The sequence below is a fragment of the Sardina pilchardus genome, chromosome 14 (assembly GCF_963854185.1).
Source record: "Sardina pilchardus chromosome 14, fSarPil1.1, whole genome shotgun sequence".
NCBI lineage: Eukaryota > Metazoa > Chordata > Actinopteri > Clupeiformes > Clupeidae > Sardina > Sardina pilchardus.
The window spans coordinates 33,582,147-33,609,253 of NC_085007.1; the positions used below are offsets into that span (position 1 = coordinate 33,582,147).

A 27,107-nucleotide genomic window follows, 5' to 3' on the forward strand; every position below is an offset into this window, starting at 1 on the left:
TGATGTAGGCTACATTTAAAAATCGACAGCCGTCTGTACGACTAAGGCCAAAACGTATGTATAGCCTATTCATCCACAATAGGCTATCCACTTTTTCGAAAAGAATGAAAGAAGGCAGTAGACTAAAGACTGCAAGAGTAGCCAACAGCAGCTTCAGACACTCAAGGTGAGGAAGTGCTCCATATCAGTGTGCTGCATTATTGTGACTGGCTTCGTTTCAGGAAACATTCTTCAACACTCTGTGAAAGACCTCCGATGCGCACTGATAGCTATGGGCCGTAACTCAGGAGGATATAATTGAGCCTAAGAAATCAACAACGTCTGTACGTTTTTTTTTTTCGGGGGAGGGGCATTAGGCTACGTTTATCTCAAGGTGTTGTTGCCATTAAATTGAGTTGGGGAAAAAAATCGGATTTGTAGACTGTCGGAATGGGGGTACTAAAATGTGTCGGATTAGTAGCATGTCTAAATAGCAGCATGTCGAAATAGAGGCATGTCTAAATGGAAGCATGTCGTAGTGGTGGCATGTCTGAGTGGCATGTAACCTGCCCACTGACTTCAACACGTAGCCTATGCAGGCCAGGCCTATTCTCCTTTCGTAGCTCCTCTGAGTCGATGTCAAGTCATGTCTCATTGTCAACATGGTACATGGGTACATGAAACAGAACATAATGGGTCATTATGTCTAATGCTTTTGAAAACGTAAGTCTTTCTTCATCATAAAACGTGTCGGACGTCACATTTTTGTATACATTTGTATTCATTTACATAATTAGGACAGCGTCTTTCAATGATCTGAGCACTTCCGAATGCGTGTCTGTCCCCAGCACATTTCAAACCAAATTGACGCCCATGCCTACATGGTACCTGCGCAACAGCACCCCTCAGAGAGAATACTTCTTATATTTATGTGACCACCTAAGAGTCCTTTGGGTTTGCTACGTGAGTCCAAGATTAATCTAGAGTTGTTCTGTTATGTTTAAATAGATATAAGATCTACTTTCGTTTTATTGAGAGAACTACTTTTCTGTTCTGCGTATGACTACATTGATATAGTGCCATCAAGCACATTGATACTATTTTTATAGAGTAGTAGTATACACGCAACTGAATGTGATGTACAGAAGTGAAGTTCAACCAAGTAAAGAAGTATCGTTTCTTTACTCTGGTGTATTGATTGTTCGTTGTGAAGTGAAGAACACAACATGTTCACAGTTTTAAAAACGTTCCATTTACGATGCTTAATAAGGCTGTATAAGAGTGCACCAGGTGTTTTGAGATTTCTGTGGCAGTTAATGAAAGTAGTTTGGAAAAAGCAGTGTATTCCTAAGGCTTGGCGTAGGGCTGGGGGAATATTTATTCCTAAAGAAAAGGATGCAGTGGAGATTAATCAATTTAGACCAATTAGCTTACTGAATGTTGAAGGGAAGGTTTTCTTTAGTGTTGTGGCACGGAGGCTGACAAGTTATCTTGAAAGGAATAAGCTAATTGATACCTCGGTGCAAAAGGCTGGAATCCCTGGCTTCTCCGGGTGCTTAGAGCATACCAGCATGATTTGGCACCAAATTCAGTTAGCGAAGCGTGAGAGGAGAGACCTGCATGTTGTGTTCTTGGATTTGGCTAATGCTTTTGGATCAGTACCGCATAGTCTGTTGTGGGAGGCCTTTGACTACTTTAGAATTCCAGGTAGCATTAAAAGCCTAGTGAAAGCATACATTTGGATATTCAACTATGTTTTACTACTTCGGAGTACACCACAGGGTGGCAGCAGCTTGAGATGGGGATTATGGCGGGATGTACCATCTCCCCACTTGCTTTTACAATGGCAATGGAGGTCATTATTAGGGCATCAAAATGGGTAGTGGGTGGGGAGAGATTGCAGGGAGGGCTACGCCTCCCCCCAGTTAGAGCTTTCATGGACGACATGACAACTATGACGTCTACCGTCCCATGCACCAACAGGTTATTGGATAAGCTAAATAGCAATCTGCAGTGGGCTAGAATGAAGGTGAAGCCTAGTAAGTCTAGGAGTCTCTCAATTGTCAAAGGGAAGGTAGTAGATAAGAAGTTTGTTATTGATAAGGAGGTGATGCCCACAGTTATGGATAAGCCAGTGAAGAGTTTGGGAAGATGGTATGATGCAAGCCTTAATGATAAGGTACAGGTTGAAGAATTAAGACAGGTCACTAGGCAAGGTAGTACAAAAATTGACAAGTCAGGACTACCAGGTAAGCTTAAGTTGTGGTGTTTGCAGTTTGGGTTATTGCCCCGGCTAATGTGGCCATTGACAGTCTATGAAGTTCCTCTGTCAAAGGTTGAAAGGTTAGAAAAAATGATCAATTCCTTTGTGAGAAAATGGCTTGGAGTGCCTCGCTGCTTAAGCAGTGTAGCCTTGTACGGGAAGGGCATTGTAGAGTTGCCAATATCTAGTCTGACAGAAGAATTTTAAGTGTGCTAAGGCTAGATTGGAAATGACTCTTACTCAGTCTAAGGACCCAGTGGTGAGGAAAGCAGGGAGGAAGTGGAACCCAGAGCAGGCAGTTAAGCAAGCTCAATCAGCATTGAGGCATAGAGACATAATGGGTCATGTGCAGCATGGGCGGGGGGGTCTAGGTTTAGACATAAGTAAACCTTTGTGGAGCAAGGCTTCTGCAGGAGAAAGGAGGAAAATGGTTGTGGAGGAAATGCATAGGCAGGAGGAGACTGTTAGATGTACCAAGGCAGTATCACAGGCAAGACAAGGGCAGTGGGTAAACTGGGAAGGGGTGGAAAAAAAGCAGATTACATTTTTAGCTTAATTTGCTTAACTAATCAGCTTCGGAGTCATTGAAATGGTTATTTGACTTATTTTGGGTTGAATGACGGCTGTCTCGCTTTCCCCTAACGCCTCTGAGCGGAAAAACCACGCATGCAAATTTTGTGGCACTTATAAAGAGAAAGTCTCCAGCCTAGCGATCATGCTCATGAAAAGGCAGACTGACCGATTGAGGAGTGTTGTTAAAATACACACACTAAAGCTGTAGGGGAAGCGTAAAACGCGAAACCGGTGATGAAATTGCCAAACCTGCATTGTTTCCCTTTAGATAGCCAACTGCGAATAAAATGGAGCTCAGAAAAGTTTGGAAAGAAAAGAGGGAAGAGGTTTTACATTTCATCAAAGTGTGGCATGGCCACAACATTGCTACATTTGTGTTTCTTCGTTGCTGCAGTAACAAAGACATGGTTAGTGGCATTTTAAGCACTACGTATTGGTACATTTCCATTATATTATGGGGTAAAACCCTGGTGTTGGGGGGGAAAACCTCAGGCTTCTTGTTTCCATACTTGAGATTGGGCAGGGGAGTGGGAACGTTTTTGAATGGAATACAAGCAATTAAACCGGAGAATTTTTTTTAAAAAACTTGGGGGGTATGGATTTGGAGGGTTAAGATTTATTTGGGATGGTTATTTATTTAAATTATATTACGTAATTTGTATGTGTAAATATTATTCTACACAGTTAATTTCTTATTTTTTTGGCCTTTTCCCCATCCATTTTATAAATGATAATTGACCGACTTAACTTCTCTGAGTATGTACTGTAGCCTCAATTACAAAATCATGTCTCTCTATCCTTTACAACATTAGAAGATCAGACCTTATCTAACACAAGATTCCACACAGCTTCTTGTACAGGCCATGGTTATCTCCAAGCTGGACTATTGTAATTCACGGTTAGCTGGCCTACCTGCTTGTGTATTGTCAAGGACCGCTTGGCTCACAGCAGACCCGACATAAATGGGGAGACCACACCGTAGTGTTCAATGTATAAATGATATTTATTAACATAAGAAAAGTCAGTATATGATGTTTAAGCAAAAGTGTAATGCGATATGTTGTCTAGGGGTAACAATAAATATAACTAAACAAAAGCTAAGCGCAGTGAAGACGTAGGGAGTTCCCCGCAAAGGGCTATTCGGTCGGAGACAGCTTCCCCCATGTTCTCCCCAACGGACCACACCACCGAATGGCAAGCAGAGCAGAGAGCAGCAGCAAGCAGCAAGCAGAGAGAGAGAGCAGCCATCGAAACCCCGGCCTTATAGTCCAGGCCATTAAGTCCTAGGGCGCCACCCATGCACTCAGCACCCTGCAGGACAAAGAGATAGGCAACACGTAGAATAAAGGGGCGGAGCCCCAACAAGTCAGTTGTAACAGTCCTAAGACACAGGGTCTTAACAGTATTAAGATTGCTACAATTGATTCAGAATGCTGCAGCACACCTAATCACCTAAAGATGACACATGTATCTCTCTATTCTCATCTCTTGTTTTTTCCTGCGAACCGGAGTGGGCGTGTCATTGGGCCATTCAGAGAGGAGAAGGCTAAAAGCATGAGTTTTCCGTCCATATCAACTGTTGCCATGAGTAAACAAAGCAATCCAACTAGCATTGCACTAGGGATGTCACGATTAGAGATTTTGGTGGTACGATACCATGAGAAAATTAATGTTCTAATATTTCCAGTTTGTGCATTCTTACAACATTTGTTTTGGAGGTAGGCCTAGATAATGGAAACATGGAATAGGCTAGATAGGCTGCTCCCAACACACACACACACACACACACACACACACACACACACACACTATGACATTATGGCTAAATGTCATGGTTTTATTTCACACTAGATTATATATTTTCTTAATGATTTCTAGTATTTTATGACGTGCGTAATACTAGTAGGTAAGAATATTTAGTAATTTGAATACTTCATATTGACTTTTAATCTATTACACTTAGGCATATCATTAATGTGATGTGTAGGTCTAATTGAGTGCCTGTCACTTTAAGAAATACATGAAAGTCTAATCGTTTTAGGCTAGCGCGCATAGTAGGCTTACATAAGTGGATGCAATTCATTGTGTTTTCTGTGTCATCATTAGATAAAATAATTGTTCCAAAAAATAACAAAATCTTTCTGGGATCATAGAAGAGATAAGTGTCACGCAACCTTCCCTTATGATTTTGCTGCGCACTGTCTTTGTGAGCACTACTCAAATGACATGACGTGAGCTAGCGAGATACTGTAGTTAGCAAGTAACTCCAGACGTAAAAGTTTGCCAATTGGTTGTGTTGCCTATTTCTGAAATGTCATTCAATCAAAACAGTAGGCCTAAATGAACTAAATCTCAGATCCTAGTTAGGTTAAACTTGACAGTTAAGTGCGCAAATCAACTCAATGTTGGCCTACTAGTAATATTTGTTGCTGGTTAGCCTCAGCATCACATTAACTAGCATGTATCGCTGTTTTGGCATGTCAGCTGATTTGTGTGTGTGAGGAAAGACGCAGGCTAGTAGCCTGACGAGCCAGACACACATCAAGATGTAGGGTCTGGACACTCACCGTAGACAGGGCTTAATCGGAGGTGTGGGATAAACAGTTGTCTTTCAAATTCCCTCCCCGCAATAGGATAACGCTAAACGAATCATCTTCTTGTTTTCAAGTAGCAGGATGCATAACCTTCCCTCTCCACACAATAGAATGGGCTAAACGAATCATCTTCTTGTTCAAATAACAGGATGCGTTACCGTCGCAATTTCTGGTCGCATGTGTGTCACCATTATGTTAAGCCCACCCACCGACTCTATACACGCTGTGATTGGCCCGCTGGTTTTTGAGTTCTCAGCTCCCTGGCTCTATGGATCGTGCCTAGACTGCCCCGCCAGCCAAATTACATTTGCTGCCGCTAGGGGCGTCTAGATTTCTAGGCTAGCAGGCTAGGGGAGGCGAGGCACGCCTTGTTGCTAACACGCGCCTTACTGTGAAACAACAAGGTCATTCCTAAAAGTATCGATCATAAAATTAGTGATATAATAATAATAATAATAATAATAATACATTTTATTGATATAGCGCCTTTCAAGACACCCAAGGTCGCTTCACAAATGAATTGAAAACACAAAATAGCCAGGTGCCAGACAGAGCGGCGTATTCGCACAGCGTTCCTGTATAGACATCAGACATTAGACAATCACAAACATAGCGCATTTCACGTGCACAGAGACAGTGCCGAACGGAGTTGCGTAGTCGCCAGCGTACCCGTGGCAACAAAGAACAAACAAACAAATTTACAAAATAACAAGACACAAGACAAAAGATGCCGGTCGGAGCGGCGTAATCGCCTGCGCACCCGTGACACCAAAACATACAAAGACAGACACCAAACAACAATTAACATATAATAAAATAACATAGATTAACAAAAACACTTGTAACACTAGGCAAAACACAAATCAAATAAATAATAAAAGCAAACAAAATCAGAAAAGTCCACGCCAACTTATTAGTCCAATTGACTGCATCAGTAGACGGCCGATAAAAGTCCCAGGGCAATAGATGATGCACAGTCCCGTAGCTGATCAAACCAACCCGGCGGAATTCAGTCGCTAGGCAGGCCGTCTGGAGAGCACCAGAAGCAGAGGCACAAGCAGCAGAAGCACCGAGCAGCCTGAAGTCGAGAGCGAACCTGCAGGTTAGCAACATTTTGTCCCTGGCCTCCAACGTTAGCGCTGCTCGATTCAGACAGAGTGACTCAGTCCAGGCAGCAGCTCGGCAGTCGCGGCAACATCGCCCGCAGTTGGTATCGATGGTGTCGATATGTTTGATTGCAGGGTATTGTTGTGCACCGTTTTTTTGAGGAGGCTGACAGAAAGCATTGTTTACATCGTCTTGTTCTTGTTCTTCTGTCAAGACAAGCAGCACTCTGTTTAGAGCACCATTGGTGTAACTTTATTTTGGTTCCGTGCGGGTTGTGCTAATCTGTGTATGGTACCAGATGTACGTTTTTCTGAATGTTAACGTAAAGGCGGTTTGGGAGAGCCTTCACAATTTATTAACCGTGAAATTTCACACCGTGGTTAATAGTAAAACCGGTTTATCGTGACATCCCTACAGATGGTATGGGTTGAGAATGCTCCTTTCTTTCCCGCACATCGGGAGTCCCGAAGCATCGGGACTTTGTAATTAAAACTGCAACCGCAAGGGGGCAACATAGACCGCCCTAATAATATGAAGGTTCGGCTCATGGAAAAACCTGAGGACGCCGCGCTGGTGACAAGCGGAGAAAAGAGACATGACGCTCGGCATGTTAGATTGCAGTTGCAGAGTTGCGAATGTTTTACAGCCTACCTCACAGCTCTCTCACTCGACGTATAACTCAGTCAGTCCAGCAGAGATGCCAGAGCAACGTTTTGGTCAATGGAGAAGGAGAGAAATGCTCCGCATATCCGTCTCATTTAATCATTAAAATGAAAGTGATGACTGGAGAAATTAATCAAACGACGTTTCAATAAACCATTGTTGAAATGAATGAAAATGGTTTTAGAAAATCGCCTATAGACCTATCAGAAGGAAATAAAAATACTCGAAAGGCAACCTTAGATTAATTCATGAATTCATTACGGTTACAAGAACGCATTTCCGAGAATAGGCTATTATTGTTAATGTCAAGGCGAAGACGAAAGAGATGGACAAGATGGACATTTTGGCTACATTTACATGCTAGGAATACTTAGAAATGTGTATAGGCTATTTTAAAACGGAGGCATGTTCATTTTAACCGGCGACGCTGGGTAGCCTACATGTGCCCAGCACTTGTTATCACAGATTTTGTCCCCACCACTTTTGACGACTGAAAATAAAATGTATTTAACAGAAATCTCTTTAATACATGCCTATGCTTGTCACTTTACTTATAACCGTAGGCTACATGCATGGAGAAGATCGCGCATTTTGTAACATTGTAACAATGGATGGTCAGATATGCGATAGGGCAGTGAGGGTGATTCATTGTAACCATCGACTAGCAGGCCTAGCGCCGCAAAATAAGTTTCAAGCATCACGGTGATTACAGTCGAGCTGTGGCGCAACTGGTTGAAGCATATGCACCACACGCCAGCGATCGGGGTTCAAAGCCCACTCGAAGCACCTCTCCGGAACTCACCAAGAGAGAAGGCATCGTCTTATTGAAAAATTAAAGATTTTCTGTTTTGAGATTTTTTTTTATGTTTGCGATGTCTGCTGAAAAGAAAAGTTAACGTGTGAATTCGTGGTTCAGCGCACACTCACACACATTTTTACATTGACATAGTGTCGGGCACAAGTGTCTGTCGAGAGAGAAGAGGGGAGGCAGTCGTCATCAGTGCCGCATATAGGTAGGCTATAATGTAGTGAACTGGTTAGACGAGGGTGGGGGAGGGGGAATGATCGCACAAGACAATTGCTCTTCATGAAATGGATCTCACAGACGGCTGTCGATTTTTAAATGTAGCCTACTACACCACTTGCGAAATCGGACGTGGCTCATAGCTTAATTATTAGGCTACTGGATTTAATATAGCAAATCCATGGACTTTGTTCATTCTATATATACAATAAGTATAAAATCCGACAATCCAAAACGATAACGAGATCTCCCAGAGACGAAAAACACGTTTGTTGAGTAGCCAAGTCCTTCCAACGAATTCAGCTTTTGCGTTTGATAGATAAAAGGCATCCTGTCCTGCTGTATTCCAATGAGAATAGAGCAGGACTCTCTCTCTCTCTCTCTCTCTCTCTCTCTCTCTCTCTCTCTCTCTCTCTCTCTCTCTCTCTCTCTCTCTCTCTCTCTCTCTCTCTATCTATCTATCTATCTATCTATCTATCTATCTATATATATATATATACAGTACCCTCCAGAATTATTGGCACCCTTGGTAAAAGTTGACTAAAAATAGGTCTAAAAAATAATCTTTAGGTGATTTATTGTACTCCCACAATGAAAACAATGAGGAAAAATACACCCTGCAAGGGAAGCAAATTTATTCTGAGAAAAAGGAAAATCTCATAAAGAAATAAATGTTTTTAATAAAAACACGTCACTCACAATTATTGGCACCCCTACTTGTAATACCTTCTTAAACCTCCCTTTGTCAATAAAACAGCATGTAATATTCTTCTCTGACACCCCATAACGATTGAGAATACAAAGTAAGGGATTTAAGACCATTCATCTTTACAAAACCTCCCCAGATCGTCCAGATTGCTAGGTCCAAACTTGTGCATTCTTCTCGTTGACTCATCCCACTGTTTTTCTATGGAGTTTAGATCAGGGGACTGCTATGGCAATGTCTGAAGCTTGATTTTGTGTTCAGTAAACCATATTTGTTTTGATCTGTGCATTTGTTTTGGTTCATTGACCTGATGAATGATCCAATCATGACCAACTTTTAGGGCCTTGGCAGAGATTGTTTGATTTCCTTTGAAAATGTTCAGGTTTTTCTTGGTGTTCATGATGCCATGCACCTTAATTAGGTTCCCAAGGCCTTTGGGAATTAAAACAGCCCCACAATAGCACAGCCCCTCCACCATAATTCTGATTAGGCATGGGGTTCTTTTTAGTATAGTCATTCTTCTATGTATGCCAAAGACACCTTAAGTGTTTTTAGCAAAAGAGCATAATTTTATTTTCATCTGACAATAGACCACACTCCCAGACATGTCATGGTACCATTCAGTAATTCCTGCCATTTACATTGTTCATTAAATGACTCTACTGGCTTTAACCTGACATGCTGTATAAATAATCTATTAGCAGTGAGGTCACTTTTGAAGATTTTTGGGGGGGACTTGGTGACCCCAAGATGATAGCTTTGTCTGTAACTCTCAACAGTGGTTCTTATGGATTTTTTTGCCTATCATACCATCCTCCATACTGTGCGTGGGAGCAAAATAGCCATGGGTCTTTGTCCAAGCATGTTTGCCACATTTCCAGATGATTAGAACCTTTTATTCATCATTTTAACTGGAAATATAGGCATTTTCAACAAAATACCTAGTTTCCATAGACATTCTCTGACTTACAAATGTCAACACAATTTCTTTTTATTTCAATTTAGTGTATTCTCTTGTCTCTCCAATGTTGAAAAATGACTAGAGGATTTAGCCTCTGAGTGACTTCATTTTCATACCATAGTGAAAAAGAACGTCATGAACTACTTCTGAAAGTTGACAGACACTCTAATTTACTTTAAAACGTTGCATTTACATAGGAAAATGCTCCTGTTAAATGTTGTACGTAATATGTTTCAGGGGTGCCAATAATTGTGAGCAAGCTGTTTTTGTTAAAAATATTTATTTCTTTATGAGATTTTCCTTTTTCTCAGAATAAATTTGCTTGCCTTGCAGGGTATATTTTTCCACGTTGTTTTCATTGTGGGAGTACAATAAATCACCTAAAGATTATTTTTATACCTATTTTTAGTCAACTTTTACCAAGGGTGCCAATAATTCTGGAGGGTACTGTATCACGCACAAAACTTTGTTAAGCCAGCTCCATACATAACAATAGCTGCCGCGCGCTCTCCCCGGCCTCCTTTTAAACTAAGGGCAAACCCATTCATTCGTGCCCAAAAAATTATTGTCAGTAAGGATAGGTCATATTACCAAATGGCGAACCTCGAAAATTATTTAGGATATAGAGCCGTGTCCATTACGCACTACAGTTATTTTTTAGGCTATTGTTTTATTTGAGTGTTTTTGTCTACCATGGCAAACGTTCGCTCTAAACTTATGTATTTCCAATCGGCTTTCACAATCAGCTACAGCTGCGCTGATGATCACCATGAAAACTTGCAATGTCTATACAGAACTGCTTTCACTTCCCCGAGTCGCGAACGCAACATGCACAACAATAACGATATTTAGCAAACACATGTATTTCCAGCTCTCAAAACCGATGAGGTCCAGATTGGCCGAGCTGCCTACAGCCATGCATAGTAAGCCTAATGATAGCCTTGCCAAATAAGTCATCAGTCACACCCCCCTAATCGCGGGGTTGACCTGTTCCTTTCACACTGAGCCCCGATGAAAACAACCTCCTTGGAGGAGATAATAATTAGGCCTATCAAATTAAAAGCACACTACGACAGGTATACTTGTGTGATCACACAACACAAGAGAGCATTTAGCGATGGGACAGTTGTGAATGAGTGCTTAACCACCTGGAGTCTAAATACCCCCCGGGGGATTTGAAAAACTGTTCCAAACACACATCTCAATCTCTGCTTTTATCATATTGTAGACAGAGATGTATAGTAATGAAGTAGAACTACTTAAGTACTCTACTTAAGTACTGAAATGCAGTATCTGTACTTTACTGGAGTATTATTTTTTTCTCCTACTTCTACTTTTACTTCACTACATATTTTCGATGAGTATAGTACTTTTACTCCGATACATTTTTGATGTGCTCCATCGTTACTCGTTACTGGTGTGTCGGTCACGAACAAATCCGTTCCGGATTGCTCACGAAGTCCTAGTCACACTGATGCGTGTCACTTGTTGACAGCACGATCTTAGCTTTCCAATGGTATTAAATAGTTGCTGTAATTAAAGAGTCACTTCACCCCATAACTCCACCCACTTCACATTTCTGAAAACGGCTTTGAAAATGGGCGAGACGTTCTGAAATTTGGAGAGAGAGTGCAGCACTGCTGCAACCAATCAACCATGGTGATTTCGTGTCAATCTGGGAATGAGTGCTGCAGACATGGCTTATCACAGGTAGGCTAATCAGGGCAGCAGGTGTTGGGGCGTTTCAGTCCTAATTTGTAACGACCCGGTGACGTAGTGTCGGACTAGAAGTGCAGGACAACGTCAGCATTCCAATAGTATTTTGGACCAACATGCCATGGCATGTTTTCAAACGGTAGTATGCGCGAGAGAGCAATACGAAATGTTACTTTTGTCGAGAAACACGATTTTTGTCAATATTAACCCTGGTAATAGTACAGTTCACCACTTATAAGTATTTTCAATCAATCAACAGCTCAAAAAACCTATTTTAGGGTGCAGTGACCCTTTAAGGGTTCGCGAGAAAATTCAAGGTGAAGTTAGGCTACATGAGAAGCATTCATTTGTACAATAAGTCATTCTAGAGTAATCCCGTTTTGCAACATTTCTTCTTGGTCTCCGATCAGTCTGTGTAGCACCCCACAATAACTAGCCTACTTGAATATTGTGTTCTTCCACTTATTTGGTTTTAGAACATTTATTTAAACTACATAAATTACATAGAAAACATAAGCATGACCTCCGCATATTCCGATGCATTATACCTATTCTAGACTAGCCTGATAACCTACCACGACTGAGGCCTAATTACTCTCACGTTCTTTTAAAGTGACAGGCACTCAATTAGACAGTTGACATTAAAGATAAATTTAAGTCAATATGACAATCGTGTAAAATGTGAGTCAAAGTAAAAAATCAATACCAAATACTCAACATACTATGTATTTTAACTATTGTGCAGATCATAAATATGCCTAATGTAAACTTCATATGAATTTCAAAATGTTTGAAATACAAACATATAATATGAAGCCACCTTTACACTGGGGAAGTATGCCTTGTAATGGCTGGTCTCCACTGGTGTGGTGGGGCTCCCATATCAAATCAGTATCAAAATTCTTAACTTATGTTAAAACAATAGTGACACTATAGTCTTATCATGTATTTTTCATGCTATGGCTACTGACTGATGCATTAGATAGATAGATAGATAGATAGATAGATGACTACAGACGATCAATGATTCTGTGTATACCTAATATTGTACCAAAAGTGAGTTGTATCGGTCATAGCACCCCTACAAATGACATTGGGAAACCCATACAGTTATATTTATTCACCTTGATTAACTACTACCACATGTTTATAGCCTAGTCTAGGGCCTAGGCTATGGCCCCCGTATGTCTGCCAAGGGGCCTGCACTGAATGATTGTGCTGATACCTTTTGCACCCATCTCGTTCACAAATCAGCTAATTACACAATACTTCTACTTTTACTTTCAGTACTTGAGTAGTATTTTAAGAAATAAACTACTTGCAATACTTAAGTACAAAACATGTTTAATACTTTAGTACTTCCACTTAAGTACGTTTTTTAAAGAGCACTTCTACTTCTACTCAAGTCACTTTTTTGATAGAGCACTTCTACTTCTACTCAAGTCTGGATCTCTAGTACTTTATACATCACTGATTATAGAAACACCATTAGAAACCTTTATTCCACTGCTCGGTTGAGTTCCCCATTGTCCTGTGTTCTATAAGGGTGTGCATTAACTTTAGATATACACACGGCTATGAAGTAGTTCCATTGTTTTTGACCGTATCACACTTGAATATTAATTCGCCAAACTCGTTGTGAAGTTTAAATGCACTGTCACGTTACATAGAAGCTGTAAAATACAGACGTTCAGATCATAGTAACGTTTAGCATATAGGTGTCATTTAGCTAGTTAGGTGGCAGTAGGCTAAGAAAAATAGCAATCTTTCAAAGTTAACTTTCATCAGAATCCTGGGATGTGCCAGCTTGACAACGGGAGATTAGAACTAACGACTGGCTTTTGGCCATAGCAACCATCCATTTAGAACTAGTAACCGCAGTTTGAGAAATTAGTTGAAATGTGTCTGGGAAAAGTAGTTCTACAAACAATACCGTTCTAGCTATTAAAACAATTAAATTAGCACCGGAAACGAACACAACGCAAGTGGCAACAGTGGAATAAGCGGGATAATGGACTTCACGCCGTGCGGTTATTCAAAGTTAATGCACTTTTCTAGACGGAACGTCCCTGCGCTTCGCGTCGGGCCGTATCACAGTCTAGAACGTGCGTTAACTTTGAATAACCGCACGGCGTGTCGTCCATTATCCCGTACTTAATCAACTCGTTTTCAAATATATAGCCAATGTTTTAACTAAGAGAATATGGCAATGATAATGGAACTTTCTAAAAACAATAAATTCTGAGCTATGGACAAGCAGTTATGCTCGAAAATTATCATAATAACAGACACACCTAATTTTATGGCTCTATGTTTAAACACATCAAATTAGCAAGCATTTCCTCCCGATAGCAGCAACGTTTGCTTTCTTTTTTTGTCGGTCCGCGGTTGCTTGGTCAATTGCGCAGCAAATTATCAGATGAAGTACCGGACCTAATTTCACTCCATGTCTCGCGGACCAGCAGCAGTCTCCACGTTTCGTGGTCCATAGTTTGAGAAACGCTGCATTAAAGTGTCATTAGGTTGTAGGCTATATATTTAGTGTTTTCTTTGTGTGTTTTTTTTTCATTGTAGTGTGTGTGCATTGAGTAGTTCCTTAAAATACGGAACAAAGAGCGTCCCGTATCTGTTCAATACGGAAGAAGACTTTAACTATTACTTATATATTTCTTATAACGAAACGCGAAGAAAAAATACGAGGACTGACCATCTCGTTTCTCCGCGTTTCCCCCAATACCATGGCGACAAAGAGAAATAAATATGATTTGACATTTAAGCTGATTGTTGACAAATTTGCCACACAATTCGGGAGAAGCAGCGGACAGGAGCGCCACCACAAGCAAGCACTTATGGCCCAAATTAACATGGCAACGTTGCCTATGACTAAAGTGTCTATGTAGACTAGTCCTACTAATATTACATTTGATTGGTAGCATGTTTGTAGCGCGCCAGTTTACCCATCCCCTACATCAAAACAGCTTAGAATCAATCAAAGAATCAGCTGTGTCGGCGTAGGCTGTAGGCGATTTTCTATAACCATTTTCATTCATTTCAACAATGGTTCATTGAAACGTCGTTTGAATAATTTCGCCAGTCATCACCTTCATTGTAATGATTAAATGAGATTAAGGAGTCGACTATTGACGGATATGCGTTTTTTTATCATTCTCCCGTTTATGCATCTCATTAACTTTTGCTTTTGCATGCACCACCCATTGTTGATGACGCATCTTTTGTTCGGTTCAGAACTGGTGTAAATGCGGGCTGGTTTACATGATAGCACCACGGTTCAAAGAATTCTGAACGGCACCAGTTCAACACCAGGTTCGTTTTCGGTGGAAAAAGGCCTTTGGTGGTTGTCAATGAGTGCATTTACCGTAAATATTGTAATAGAGCGGCAAAAATTTAATTTCTCACCTCAAGAAACTCACGTTTTTAGACTAGGAAAGGTAAGTTTTTCGGCGAAGTAAGTAACATAAATTGCCATTTTTCTCAAACGCCTGTTGTGACAAGCGACTGGTTTTGCCGTGGAGAGTCACATATGCACATAACAGTACTATAGAAACTAACCTTTGCAAAACAATTAGGCTTACTGCCTCTTACAATGTAAGAACTTACATTACTCACTCACATGTCCGCTGTGTTCTCTTTATCATAGCAAAGAGATGGCTTCTCCCAGACTTGAGATACTTCATAACATGGATCCACTCTATGTAGACATTGCACCATGTAAGTATTGCACTTGGATTGCTTTAGCCTTCCTGTTTGCTTGTTTGTTTGTTTGTCTGTTTATTTGTGTGTTTGTTTGTTCGATTAGACTTTCCACAAGTGATCGTTGTATGTTTTATACATTTATGTTGTTTAGAACAAAAATAGCTTGACCCCTAATTAGGCCTGTTCGATTTTGCCCAAAAATAAAATCCCAATGTCCTCAAAATCCGATTATTACGATTATTTTGTGAAATGACAAAAGGCAAAGGAATTATTAATACTTAATATGCTGGTTTTTTATTGAACATTTTGCAAATAATTTTCCCATTGGGATTTAAGTGCAAAAAATGTAAGTACAAAAAATCCCTCAATGGACTAATATTTTAAAAATATATAGCCGCAAGCGATGGCGGGCCCGAGCACCTGCGGTGCGGACCTGTGACATTTCGGAATATAACAATGCAACATGTGCGTGTTGGTGGGCATGTGCATGAGCAACACATATGCCCACCAAATTTGGTTAATTTTCGTGAATGTATGCGTCAACCACAACAGACAACAAGTTAGGTGGAGCTATAGAGTCCCTAAGCCACACTCTAGGCCAGAGGTCTGTCTCTGACTAGCGATAGCAATAACACACAAGCGCACCAAATTTGGTTCATTTCCGTGAATGTATACGTAAACCACAACAGACAATGCACTGGGTGGCGCACTGGCACTGGGTGGAGCACTGGCCTGGCCACACCCTAGGCCAGTGCTCTGTCTCTGACTAGCGATAGCAATAACACACATGCCCATCAAATTCGGTTCATTTTTGTGAATGTATGTGTCAACCACAACAGACAATGTGCTAGGTGGCGCTATAGAGAATGGGAACGGAAGTCAGCGGCGCAATGCAAACTTACTTACGCCAAAATATTAGATTGGTATACCTAATACAACATGGTACCCCCCTTCTGATTTTTGGCACATTTGTGCCCTCATCTAAATCTGCAGCAAAGTTCAGATGTCATTCAATGCAAATCAAACAGGCTAATAGGCCAACTGGAAAAAGCACCATGCCAATCTCTAGCGATGGTGAAGGGTATGTGATGATGGGGCTATTTTAATTCCAAAGGCCAAGGGAACTTTATCAGGATGCATAATATCCTGGATCAATGAAATAGCTGGCCTTTAAAAATAAAAACAAATAAAAAATCCTTCTGCTCCTATGGGAATTTAACATAGGGGTCAAATACTTATGCCCCCTGTATTTAAGGAAGAACATTTATCTATTTATGATACATTCTTCAATCACAAAGAAAATAAGTGTCCTTAGCGGTTTGATTTTTACTCATTTTTTAAATTAAGGCATTACAATCAATTTTCAAAAGATGATTTTATATTCCTCTTTTTAGTCAACTTTAGCATGGATGTGAATACTTACTATACCCACTGTAAATGGAAAAAAAAATGTTTAAAAGTATAACACCGTGTCCTAACTACAAGCGACGCGACCGAATGCGTGCGACAAAATCAGTTCCATCCCTGTATTTTCAATTGGAATGTCCTGACTGAATGCGGTGCGACCGAACGCGACAAGTTGCTTTGCTACGCGACTTCTTCAACCCTGTTTTGTCGCGCTGTCCATTTCTATTTTAGTCGCGTTGCGTCGCCTTGACATTAACTTCTTCATGACGTAACAAAGGTACATTAAAGAATGTTAACGGATACAATGTGGACACAAACTATCCGACAGTCGCGCAGTCGCTTACAATTAGGACACGGTGTAAGACATAAACATCTGATACTTAGGAATAAGACAAGGATTATAAAATCATGAAATAATAGCCCAAAAAACAACGCTAATTGTTGTAATTTACCAATATTTTTAAAATATAATTTAAATAACTGTAGCCATAATACCATCTTGAAATTTCACAGTCTGAAAGCCCATTTCATACTCTTTCTGGAGATATGTTCAATTCATTGGTAGATTGAAACACAGCCAGTATCAACACATACGGCCTACGAATGAATGTGTGGAATCTATAGGTAGCAATCATTATTCACAGAAAATTTGAAGTCTTGAGGCAGGGAGCTGAGAACCCCCAGCACCAGCGGTCCAATCACAGCGTATAGATCGGTGGGTGGGCTTAACATAATGGTGACTGACATGCGACCAGAAGTTGCGACGGTAACGCATCCTGTTATTTGAAAACAAGAAGATGATTCGTTTAGCGTTATCCTATTGCGTGGAGAGGGAAGGTTACGCATCCTGCTACTTGAAAACAAGAAGATGATTCGTTTAGCGTTATCCTATTGCGGGGAGGGAATTTGAAAGACAACTGTTTATCCCACCCCTCCGATTGAGCCCTGTCTACGGTGAGTGTCCAGACCCTACATCTTGATGTGGGTCTGGCTCGTCAGGCTATGTATTAGGTATACCAATCTAATATTTTGGCTAAGTTAGTTTAAATGGTTGCTCTTTAGGTGGTACCATTTTGAAGAAAATCTGAGATGGTCAAGCAGAAGGCATTTGTTGAATTGAGGTGGAATGACCCAAATATGATTTTATATTCCTCTTTATAGTCAACTTTAGCATGTGTTTCAATACTGATGGAGGGCACTGTAGGAATCCTGAGATCATGATTCTATGTGGCTCATCTGAAAATGAATATTTCATGTGCATTTGTTCAGGTTCAAGTGATCCTGGGCTGACCTTACCTCCAGAAGTTGCTCCTAGGCCTGTGCCTATCATCTCCAGAATCAACCAGTCTGATGGTTTTGATGTTCGCATCCATGCTGCCATCCGCTATAAAGAGTGGAAGCTACTGACCGGTTACCCAGGTAAAATCACAAAAGCATATGGGTCCAAGACTCTGGTCTGGGACTAAATAGTTTCATTTTGGACCAATGTTTGAGTGAGAGGGAACATTTCATTTGGTGATATTTGATCATTTGGCTTTTTGGTGCCAAAATGGCATGTGCTGAAAGTAGAAGGCCTACTTTTTGTTCTTGTGTGGCTCCTGCTCTTTCCTTGCCTGTATTTTCATCATCAGCAATGTACACATGTACTGGTGTACTAAAGATGAATCAGTATACAGTGGGTACCACTTTCATTTGGCCGGTTTCACAAGTGATTCTCAGGTGACATCTCGCGTGAATCTGCAATGACCCAAATAACCACCAGGTGACACTTGTGAGCAGGGTTAGGAACGTCGGCATTTAGGCAACTGTATGAATTGTGAAAAGTGAATTAAATCCCAAAGCAAGCTGAAAATATTTTCTTCTTTTAACTCATTCACTGCCATTGACGTCTTTAAACGTCAATTTAGACACATACGTTCACTGCCATTAGACGTCAATTGCATTTTTCAATGGGGAGGGCTCATGGGTGAGCTTGGGAACGATCTGGCAGAGTTTCAGGATTGTAAACAGACTGTACTAGCGATCCAAACCGCTAGATGACAGCAGTGCCATTTGGATGATTATCTGCCTGCAGAGTGCACATGTAGACATACAACAAGCTAACGCATGTAGATTGACCACAGTGGATCTAGTTTGCACGCAGTGCAGGGAATAAATATGCTTACTTCTTACATCAAGGATGGAAAACATGTGAACGGTATGATCCATTTACATTGGATATTGCTGTATAGACTACCCAGCTAACAATTTCTGGTTAGGAGAACGTTTTTAGAACGTTTTTTTCCTGGTTAGGGGAACGTTGCCTGAAAGTTGCGAAAGTTGCCACAAGGTTCCCCAGGAAAGTTTTCTTGACGAAAATACAACGTTTTTTTCTGGTAATTTATTTTGGTTAGCAGAACGTTCTCCTATCCTTTAGGGAACGTTACAATAGTTGGTTGCATTAACGTTCCCCGAACCTCCCACCAACAAAGTGTAAAGGGGAAAAAAATATGTGGATTTATCGTAACATCCAGACACAGCTCCGCTGTAGGCTACACTCGCCGTCTGCGACGATAGACTATCTCTGACCTGGGAGAGCGAACGTCTCTGATGATTAAGGCAATGACAATTCACTACACGTATAGGCTATTTTTTCACTTACCGTTAGCTGCTTGCTGAACTGCGACGAATACGTCCCGTTAACTACTAATTGTGTCAGCTAAATATTTAAATGCGGTTAGGTCTAATACTTTCTTGTCTACGGTGTCTTTTTCTTATAATAAACGAGTCAGATCAAAACATCAGCAGAGCAGGCGCTAGCCTAACACATTGTTTCAAAATTCAAAACGGGCTGCTTTTATTGCATCGTATTCCATTAAAAGTCCTCGGTTCAGAATTATGATGGATTTTGGTTTAATTTGTTTTAAATTGGGACTGGGAATTGTGGGATAGGCTGAGTGAACAACACAGTAAACATAGGCTATAACTTGGACTATGTGTTAATATAAAACAATTCTCCCCCGGGAACATTGTGCTGTTTAAGATGCAGTCTCAACGTTTGAGAAAGAATTCGTTAGAGTCCTCGTCATCATATTTTCATAACAAATAAAGCTTTAAAAACATGAATGCATTTCAGGTGCCACTCTAATCGATAATGGATTAATCCAACACTATTCGTCAGATTTGCAGTTAGCATGAAATCGTTGTGCCTGCCTGGGACTATGGCTAGCTAGCTCTTCCACCCGGTTACTTAATGGAACAAGTGCATGGAGAACGATGTGAAGAATGTGATCGATACCATACAGCCAGTAGCCTACGTGAGTAACTTTATCTGTGTTATCCAAATGTCTCAAGGTTAGCGAGGTTGAGTCTGCTTACAAACCAACACGCAGCTGGCTGTTTTTTTCACGGACCCGAGATGATGGAAGTAGCCTAGGCTAGCTTTTCTCAACCTCTTCTCGCGCTGGCCCCTTCTTAGCTAGACGGGCTGGCTCTGTTCTGCCTATATCAATCCAACAGAGGGGGGAAGAATAGAATAGGTCTATATGTCGATTTTGCAACAAATTATTCCGACTAAGTTGCAGTGTGGCTGCTGGCCGTGTTCAATTGGAAACTCATAGAAACTCTGGGACGATTTTCATCAACAATAATCAACCCCACGCACATAACCAGAAAATACCGATATGGTTATACAAATAAGATACCAAAAAACAACTAAGTAGCAACGTTGTGTGAAAAGAGAAATGCAACCAGAATATAAGGTTTTATTTTTAGTTGTAATAACGCTTGGGGAAATTCTCTCCAGGGTATTAGAAGGTTACTGATAAACTAACCACAGGAGAACCAACGGCTAACGTTATTTGCTTGCTGGGGTTCAACCAAAATATAACGTTTCTTTTTTTAGTTGTAAAAACGTTAGGGGAACGTTATTTGTTTTGACAACCTGGAGATAACGTTCTCTAAACGTTATTAGTAGGTTGCTGAAAAACTAACCATAGGGGAACCAAAAGCTAACGTTACTTAAAGTTAGCGGAACGTCATTTGCTTGCTGGGTAACAACAACTTTGCTAGTGCTAGCTTGCTAAGTCTACCGTCCTGTTCAGAGTCTATAGCGACCATCAGAGTCCCTAGCAACCTTGACGAGACTGACGAGATAACAGTGCAATTGTGGTTGACATACTACTGAAACGCTAACGTTAAAAAGTTGATTTTCACAAAAAGATCGTTTTATCCATTTTTTGGTCAGAAACAGGTGTTTTTAGCCAAACTAACCCATGTTCTACTGACGATTACTAAAGAACGAAAAACGATAGAAACAAACCGTTTTTTCCTGATGAAAGAAGAGAGTCTACTCTTTCATTTGGTACCTTCAGTGTTTACATAGTCATAAAGCTCACCGTTCGGTAGATCTTGAAAAAACAGTCAAAATGCTGTAAAACGTCTGGCAGTATGGAGTAGAGTTCTCAACGGGCCTGAAAATTACAGCCTGACCCGACCCGGCCCGTGCTTTCAAAGCCCGAGCCCGATGTAACCCGACACATAAATATGAATTATCTATCCAAACCCCGCCCCTTGGCCCGACGCCGGCGGTCGAGTTTTCATCATCATTTAGGCATTTTGTAAATCCCATTGGTTTCTGTAGTAAGACTCATTGCTCGTTGATATTACTCCGCCACCGTCTAGTGGTCTGGAGTGTGTAATCTTCAGATTCAAATACAGAGCGGAAGTTTATACACGGTTGTAGGGTGATCTGAAAAAGTAGTTCCAGGATTTACAAAATGCCTAATATAACACAACAGAAGTTGAATTTCGCTGCGAAACTTGCTACAGAATATCGTTGAGGACCAGTAACCATTCGGTGAGTTGCACATTTTTTAAAACGAACGTTTAGGGGTGTTTTAAGGACAGAATAGTTTATGCACATAGGGAGCAATGTTAATGCCATGCAGAGAAGATTCTAAAGCTGCCAAATTGCAGACACAGGCTCAATCGTCGAAATGTTGGTGTCAAACAATCGTTTGCATGCTAGGCAATACAAAAAACGGGCTTAACACTAGAAGCGCCGCGCCGTTCTGACCCACTTATACCTAGAAGCGCCGCGCCCCGGTCATTTGACCGCTTTGACGACCTACTAGAAGCGCCGTGCTGTTGTGAACTACTTAAAGCGCGGCGAGGCGGTCAAATGACCGCTGAGTCCTTAGACTGGGAGGCTTTTACTTACACATAATGATCGCTAGATGGCGCTTCGTGCACGAATGAAATCGTTTGGTCATAAATTCAGTTTGCACTAAACCATGTGTCATTCGTGTCAGACCGTGTTGTTGATAATCTGTGGTTGTTTGTTTCATTATGACATACAGCACGTTTGAGTTATCTGTTCATGTATTTGTGTTGATTTGTGTTGTTCGAGGTAAAAACTTTGGAAGAGTTCTTGAACAAACCTTAAGCAAACTTGACTTTCAACTAAAATGCTCTAAAAGTGAATGTGGCTAGTTCTAATTCACTCCCCAAATTCACTTCTATTCATTTAATAGGTAGCCTATATGTTCGCGCCGCCGAAAATGATCGGACCTGGTCACCTGGAACAAATAGCCTAACAGTCTGGTTTCAATTACACAGTAGCCAGGACTTCATGCCGCATTTTACAGGCTACCGTGGCTACTTTCTAAAACAACTTTCATTCATTTAGGGAGAAGCATCTTATAGGGTCTAGGCTAGCTACCTCGGAGGGAGGGAGATAGAGACAGCTATGCTGAGCAGGCATAGGCGTGAGAAGTAGCATAATTTAAAATAATGAGTGAATGATATTCTCCGTTTTGCGAATGTGTAGGCTATGTTTGCGATGTCTGCTGAAAAAAAGCTATAGGCCTATTCTTTCTAAGCTAACTTCTATGTGAATTCGAGATTCAGCATTGAGGCACACATTTTCACGTACATGATAAGCAAGGCTGTAGCTCACTGGTTAGAGCTTCTGCCTGAGGTCTCAAGGGGTGTTGGTTCAATTCCCAACCTATTCATGACGGAAGTCTTTTTGAACAAGGCATCAATAATGTAGGCTATATTCTATTCTTTTCTATTCACATAACTACACGCACGCTGGCGAATTCGAACATTCTGAAACGCGCATATGCAATGAAACATTGCGCATTCTTCCACGAGTTGCCTAAACAGTCAGCCTACAGACTAGTAGGCTTATGCAGGGACAGATAGATGGGGTGGGGGTGGGGAAGCAGTTAATTGTCCTCATTAGCCTCGGTGATGTCTGTAGCCTAGCCTAGACGAGTGTATGGGGGAGGGGGGATGATCGGTTTCAAATAGTCTGCAATGGAGAGTGATATAGACCCCGAAGCCATTTGCTTTGAGAACGGCTGGCTGATGAAGTTGTTGGCTGGCTAGCTGGCTCAGCCAAAACCTTAATGCAGCCGCCACAGTTTTCATGACTGATAATGGCTTTAGTTGCCACTTCATGTCTACAGATGTGTATATTGTATTAGATATCAACACACAATGTTATTGTATTGTTTTGGACAACGTTCTGCACGTTTCACTTCAATGTAGACTGCATGCGTTCATTGCGTTGTGAACGCGCAGCAATCTCTGGAAAGGAAACGGTGGAAGTCGCAGCAGTAGCCTAATAGCCTATCACGTTCAATGCTGTAAATCCGTCTGTTCCAGAATATTTGGTTCATATCATCAATCTTTGGTTTTGGTGTTTGTGCAACCGGGCCCTGACGATTTAACAAAAGTCTGAGTAACGTAGGAATTAGGAACGTATGTAGGCCTAAGGTGAGATCAAAGTCAGGCTACTTTGTTTCCTTCTTTTCCCCATGTCATTTTCATTGGTCGTCAACTCACTTTGAGTCCTGTGTATCGTAGCAACGAGCACAATACTGATGTGGTGTGTCCAGTGGGAAAATCTCATGCAAGCCTAATTTCTAAGCTATCGTTTATTTTTTTCGGCAGAAAATGATTGGCTGGCGAAATTATTTTTCGTTAATGGTAGGCCTAAACATATTGTGATTCATCCGTTTATTTCAGATAGGTTGTTATTAAAAACCATTAACAAAAAATAATTGTTCATCGACGTTGAAAAACGGTCAGTAAATTGAATCGATATAAGATTCTGTGTTTCGCTCCTGCTAAGATGTGAACACGGGTCGCCGGCGTCGCAGACAGGAGTGTTAACGCTGCGCCACTTGACATTGTACGAAACTTGTGTTAAGATAGGTATTTGACTTGACGTAACTCAGTCAGTCCAGCAAATATGTAAGGAAATGCTTATACATTAGTCTGAGCTTTAAAAGATAGCCTACAAATAGAAGATAAGATATACAACTATGAATGTACGTAGGCATACGCGCCCTACGTATATAAATAGGCTACGACGAAAATATGTTTTACACCTGTAGGCCTGTCGCAACGTTTTCAAAACAAACTCGCATTTTACCACTGTTAATCGCCTCCATAGACTATGCCATGTAAATGAAAAATAGTTATTAAAATAAAGCACATATATAATACATATTGCACATATATAAACTATATGTTTTATGGTAAAATATTATTCTCATGCCCGACTGACAGGAAATCCTTGCGACATCTGCTGTGAGAAAAGAGAATAGCAGCCTGGACAAAAATGGCCGAACGCGAGACAACATAGTGTTGTCACATAAGTGAGCGCAAAATAGCTCTAAACTAGCTTGTACCGGTGTGCTTTTGATCATGTTAAAATTCTGGGTGACAAAACACGCGTATTTAGGAAAAGTCGTGAACGTAGGGTCCTGGAATTTAATCGAGTGAAAAGATGACCGCAGCCCGGCAGTTCTAGGTATATCTAGGTCAAACCCACACGGCGCTTCTAGGAATACGCGTCAGCGGTCAAATGACCGGCGCTTGGCGCTTCTAGTGTTAAAGTGTAAAATACCGAAATATTCCTTTAATGGTAAACAGTATTGTGATTCATCCGTTTATTTCAGATAGTTTGTTATTAAAAACCGTTAACAAAAAATAATTGTTCGTAGACGTTGAAAACCGGCCAATGAATCAGTCCATATGAACTACAAGTATCAGCGTCTCCGGGTTGTGAACTCGGATCTCCGGCGTAGCAGGCGAGGGTGTTACTGCTGCGCTACCCGACGTTTTGAACATGGGGAATTGGAAATAGGATAGGTTTTTGACGCGACATAACTCAGTCAGTCCAGCAAACATGTAAGAAAATGCTTATTAGTCTGAGCTTTAAGATAGCCTACAATTAGAAGATAAGATATACTACTATGAATGTGCGTAGGCATACGCGCCCTACGTACATAAATAGGCTACGATGAATTTCAGCTGAAAATATTTTTACACATAGACCAAACGTCGCAACGTTTTCAAAACAAACTTGCATTTTACCACTGTAAATCGCCTCCATAGACTATGCCATGTAAATGAAAAATAGTTATTAAAATAAATCACATGGATAATACATATTGCACATATAAACTATATGTTTTATGGTAAGATATTATTCTCATGCCCGACTGACAGGAAACCCTTGCGACATCTGCTGTGAGAAAAGAGAATAGCAGCCTGTACAAACATGGCCGAACACGAGACAATAGTGTTGTCACATAAGTGAGCGCAAAATAGCTCTAAACTAGCTTGTACCGGTGTGCTTTTGATCATGTAAAAATTCTGGGTTACAAAACACGCGTATTTAGGAAAAGTCGTGAACGTAGGGTCCTGGAATTTAATCGAGTGAAAAGGTTTTTTTTTTTGTAATCACTGCGGTCAAATGACTGCAGCCCGGCAGTTCTAGGTATATCTAGGTCAAACCTACACGGCGCTTCTAGTAATACACTAATCCAGCGCGAACTTTATGGGCGCTGCCATCTAGAATATCGCCATTACTGCGTGCCTGCGAGTGTGACGAGTGACACTTGCCTGTGCTTTTCAATGAAAGCATCCTGTCAAAGAATGTCTAACAAGAGATCCCGCTCATGAAAGAAAATGTCAGGTGAAAGGGAACATTGGATCAATGATGTCAGACTGTGCCAAAACTTACCAATGAAGGTAATTTATTAACAACATAAGGTATTAAGACGTGTATTAATGACAGCTAACCTCTGCAACAGCCGCCTATGAAACCAACCGGCTAATTTCTTAGCAGCCAGTCACGCAGTAATGGCGGTTTTGTGTTACTTCCGTGTTTCGCTGGATTAGTGTATACACGTCAGCGGTCAAATGACCGGCGCTTGGCGCTTCTAGTCTTAAGATAAGATCGGTTGCACAAACACCCTTAAGTATTTTCCTTAACATTTTCCCTTAAGTATTTAAGGTTTTCTACTTATCTTATAAGAAATCCCTTAAACCGTTGCACAAACAACCTTAGCAGCCTAAGTAAGGGGAAAAACCTAAGGGACCTCTGACCCTACCTTAAGCATATTATTATCTGAGTTAATGCTGATAATTTAAGTTAATTAACCACTTTTGATAATTGAAAATAAAACTTTCGCTAATATCATTACTCTTATATCAAATAGGCCGACCAGAATTCGTTATGTAGCCTAGTTTATTTAGGCCTAGCGATGGTAACTCAATTCGCCCTAACTGAAGCCTACGATGAGCTTTGGTTTGGTGCCCCAGTCAACACGTAGCTGCTAACAAAATTTTTTTTGTTTTGGTGCAGATGACAGCAAAAATCATAGCGCACACACAGCGCAGGATAATACCTAACTAGCTAGCTAGTGTTGTTCAGTTCATGTCTATCAGGATTTACTTGATGAATGGATAAATGTCACCGAAACATTAGGCTATTGTGTTTGGTGGATTGCTGGCTAATAGCATAACTTACTAGCAAGCTAGTTACAACAAGTGTGCTGAACCAGAGACACTTGGCTGAACTAGGCTACCTTATTTATTGCTAACGTTAGCTATGGATAGATAGGTAGATACATCGATAACTTCGTGAAAGTATAATGTCACTGCTCTAAGGTGCGCCGTGTTTGGCCGTCACCTGTCAAACTGGTCAAAGTTAGTTAAACTAGTTACACTTAGACTTGTAATGTGTTATTCGCTATCCCATTTTATAGACAAATGCACACAGCTTGATATTATTTTGGACAGTCCCGCATTTCACCCTCAGAAAAGCAAGCGCAAATTAGCAAACAAACAATCTCCGTGGAAACTGTAGAATTTTCGTGCCAGAAAACCGCTTTCAATGCAGTAAATCACTTAACGGAGTTCCTTACCTAGGGATACCTTTTAAGAAATGTTGTGCAACGGCCTTAAATAAATTCCTTACCTAAGGAGAAATTAAGCCTTAAGGTTGATACTTAAGGAACAAAACTTAAGATGCTTTGTGCAACCGGCCCCAGGCCTTCGGCGGAGGGTCCTGTGCGCCCGGTCATAAGTGGCTTCGCCTTCAGAGATAGCACTTC

At 40.9% G+C, this 27,107-nt stretch overlaps 1 protein-coding gene across 2 annotated transcripts in view; it reads left to right on the forward strand.

The window, feature by feature from the left end:
- The window catches only part of arsb (arylsulfatase B), a 77,658-nt gene that overhangs the window by 40,106 nt on the left and 10,445 nt on the right, over positions 1–27,107 (forward strand). For both annotated transcript variants that reach the window (XM_062554600.1, XM_062554601.1), the window contains 2 exons: positions 15,245–15,315; positions 17,977–18,126. In XM_062554600.1, the coding sequence (XP_062410584.1) occupies positions 15,245–15,315; positions 17,977–18,126 (221 nt within the window). The remainder of the gene's footprint in view (positions 1–15,244; positions 15,316–17,976; positions 18,127–27,107) is intronic.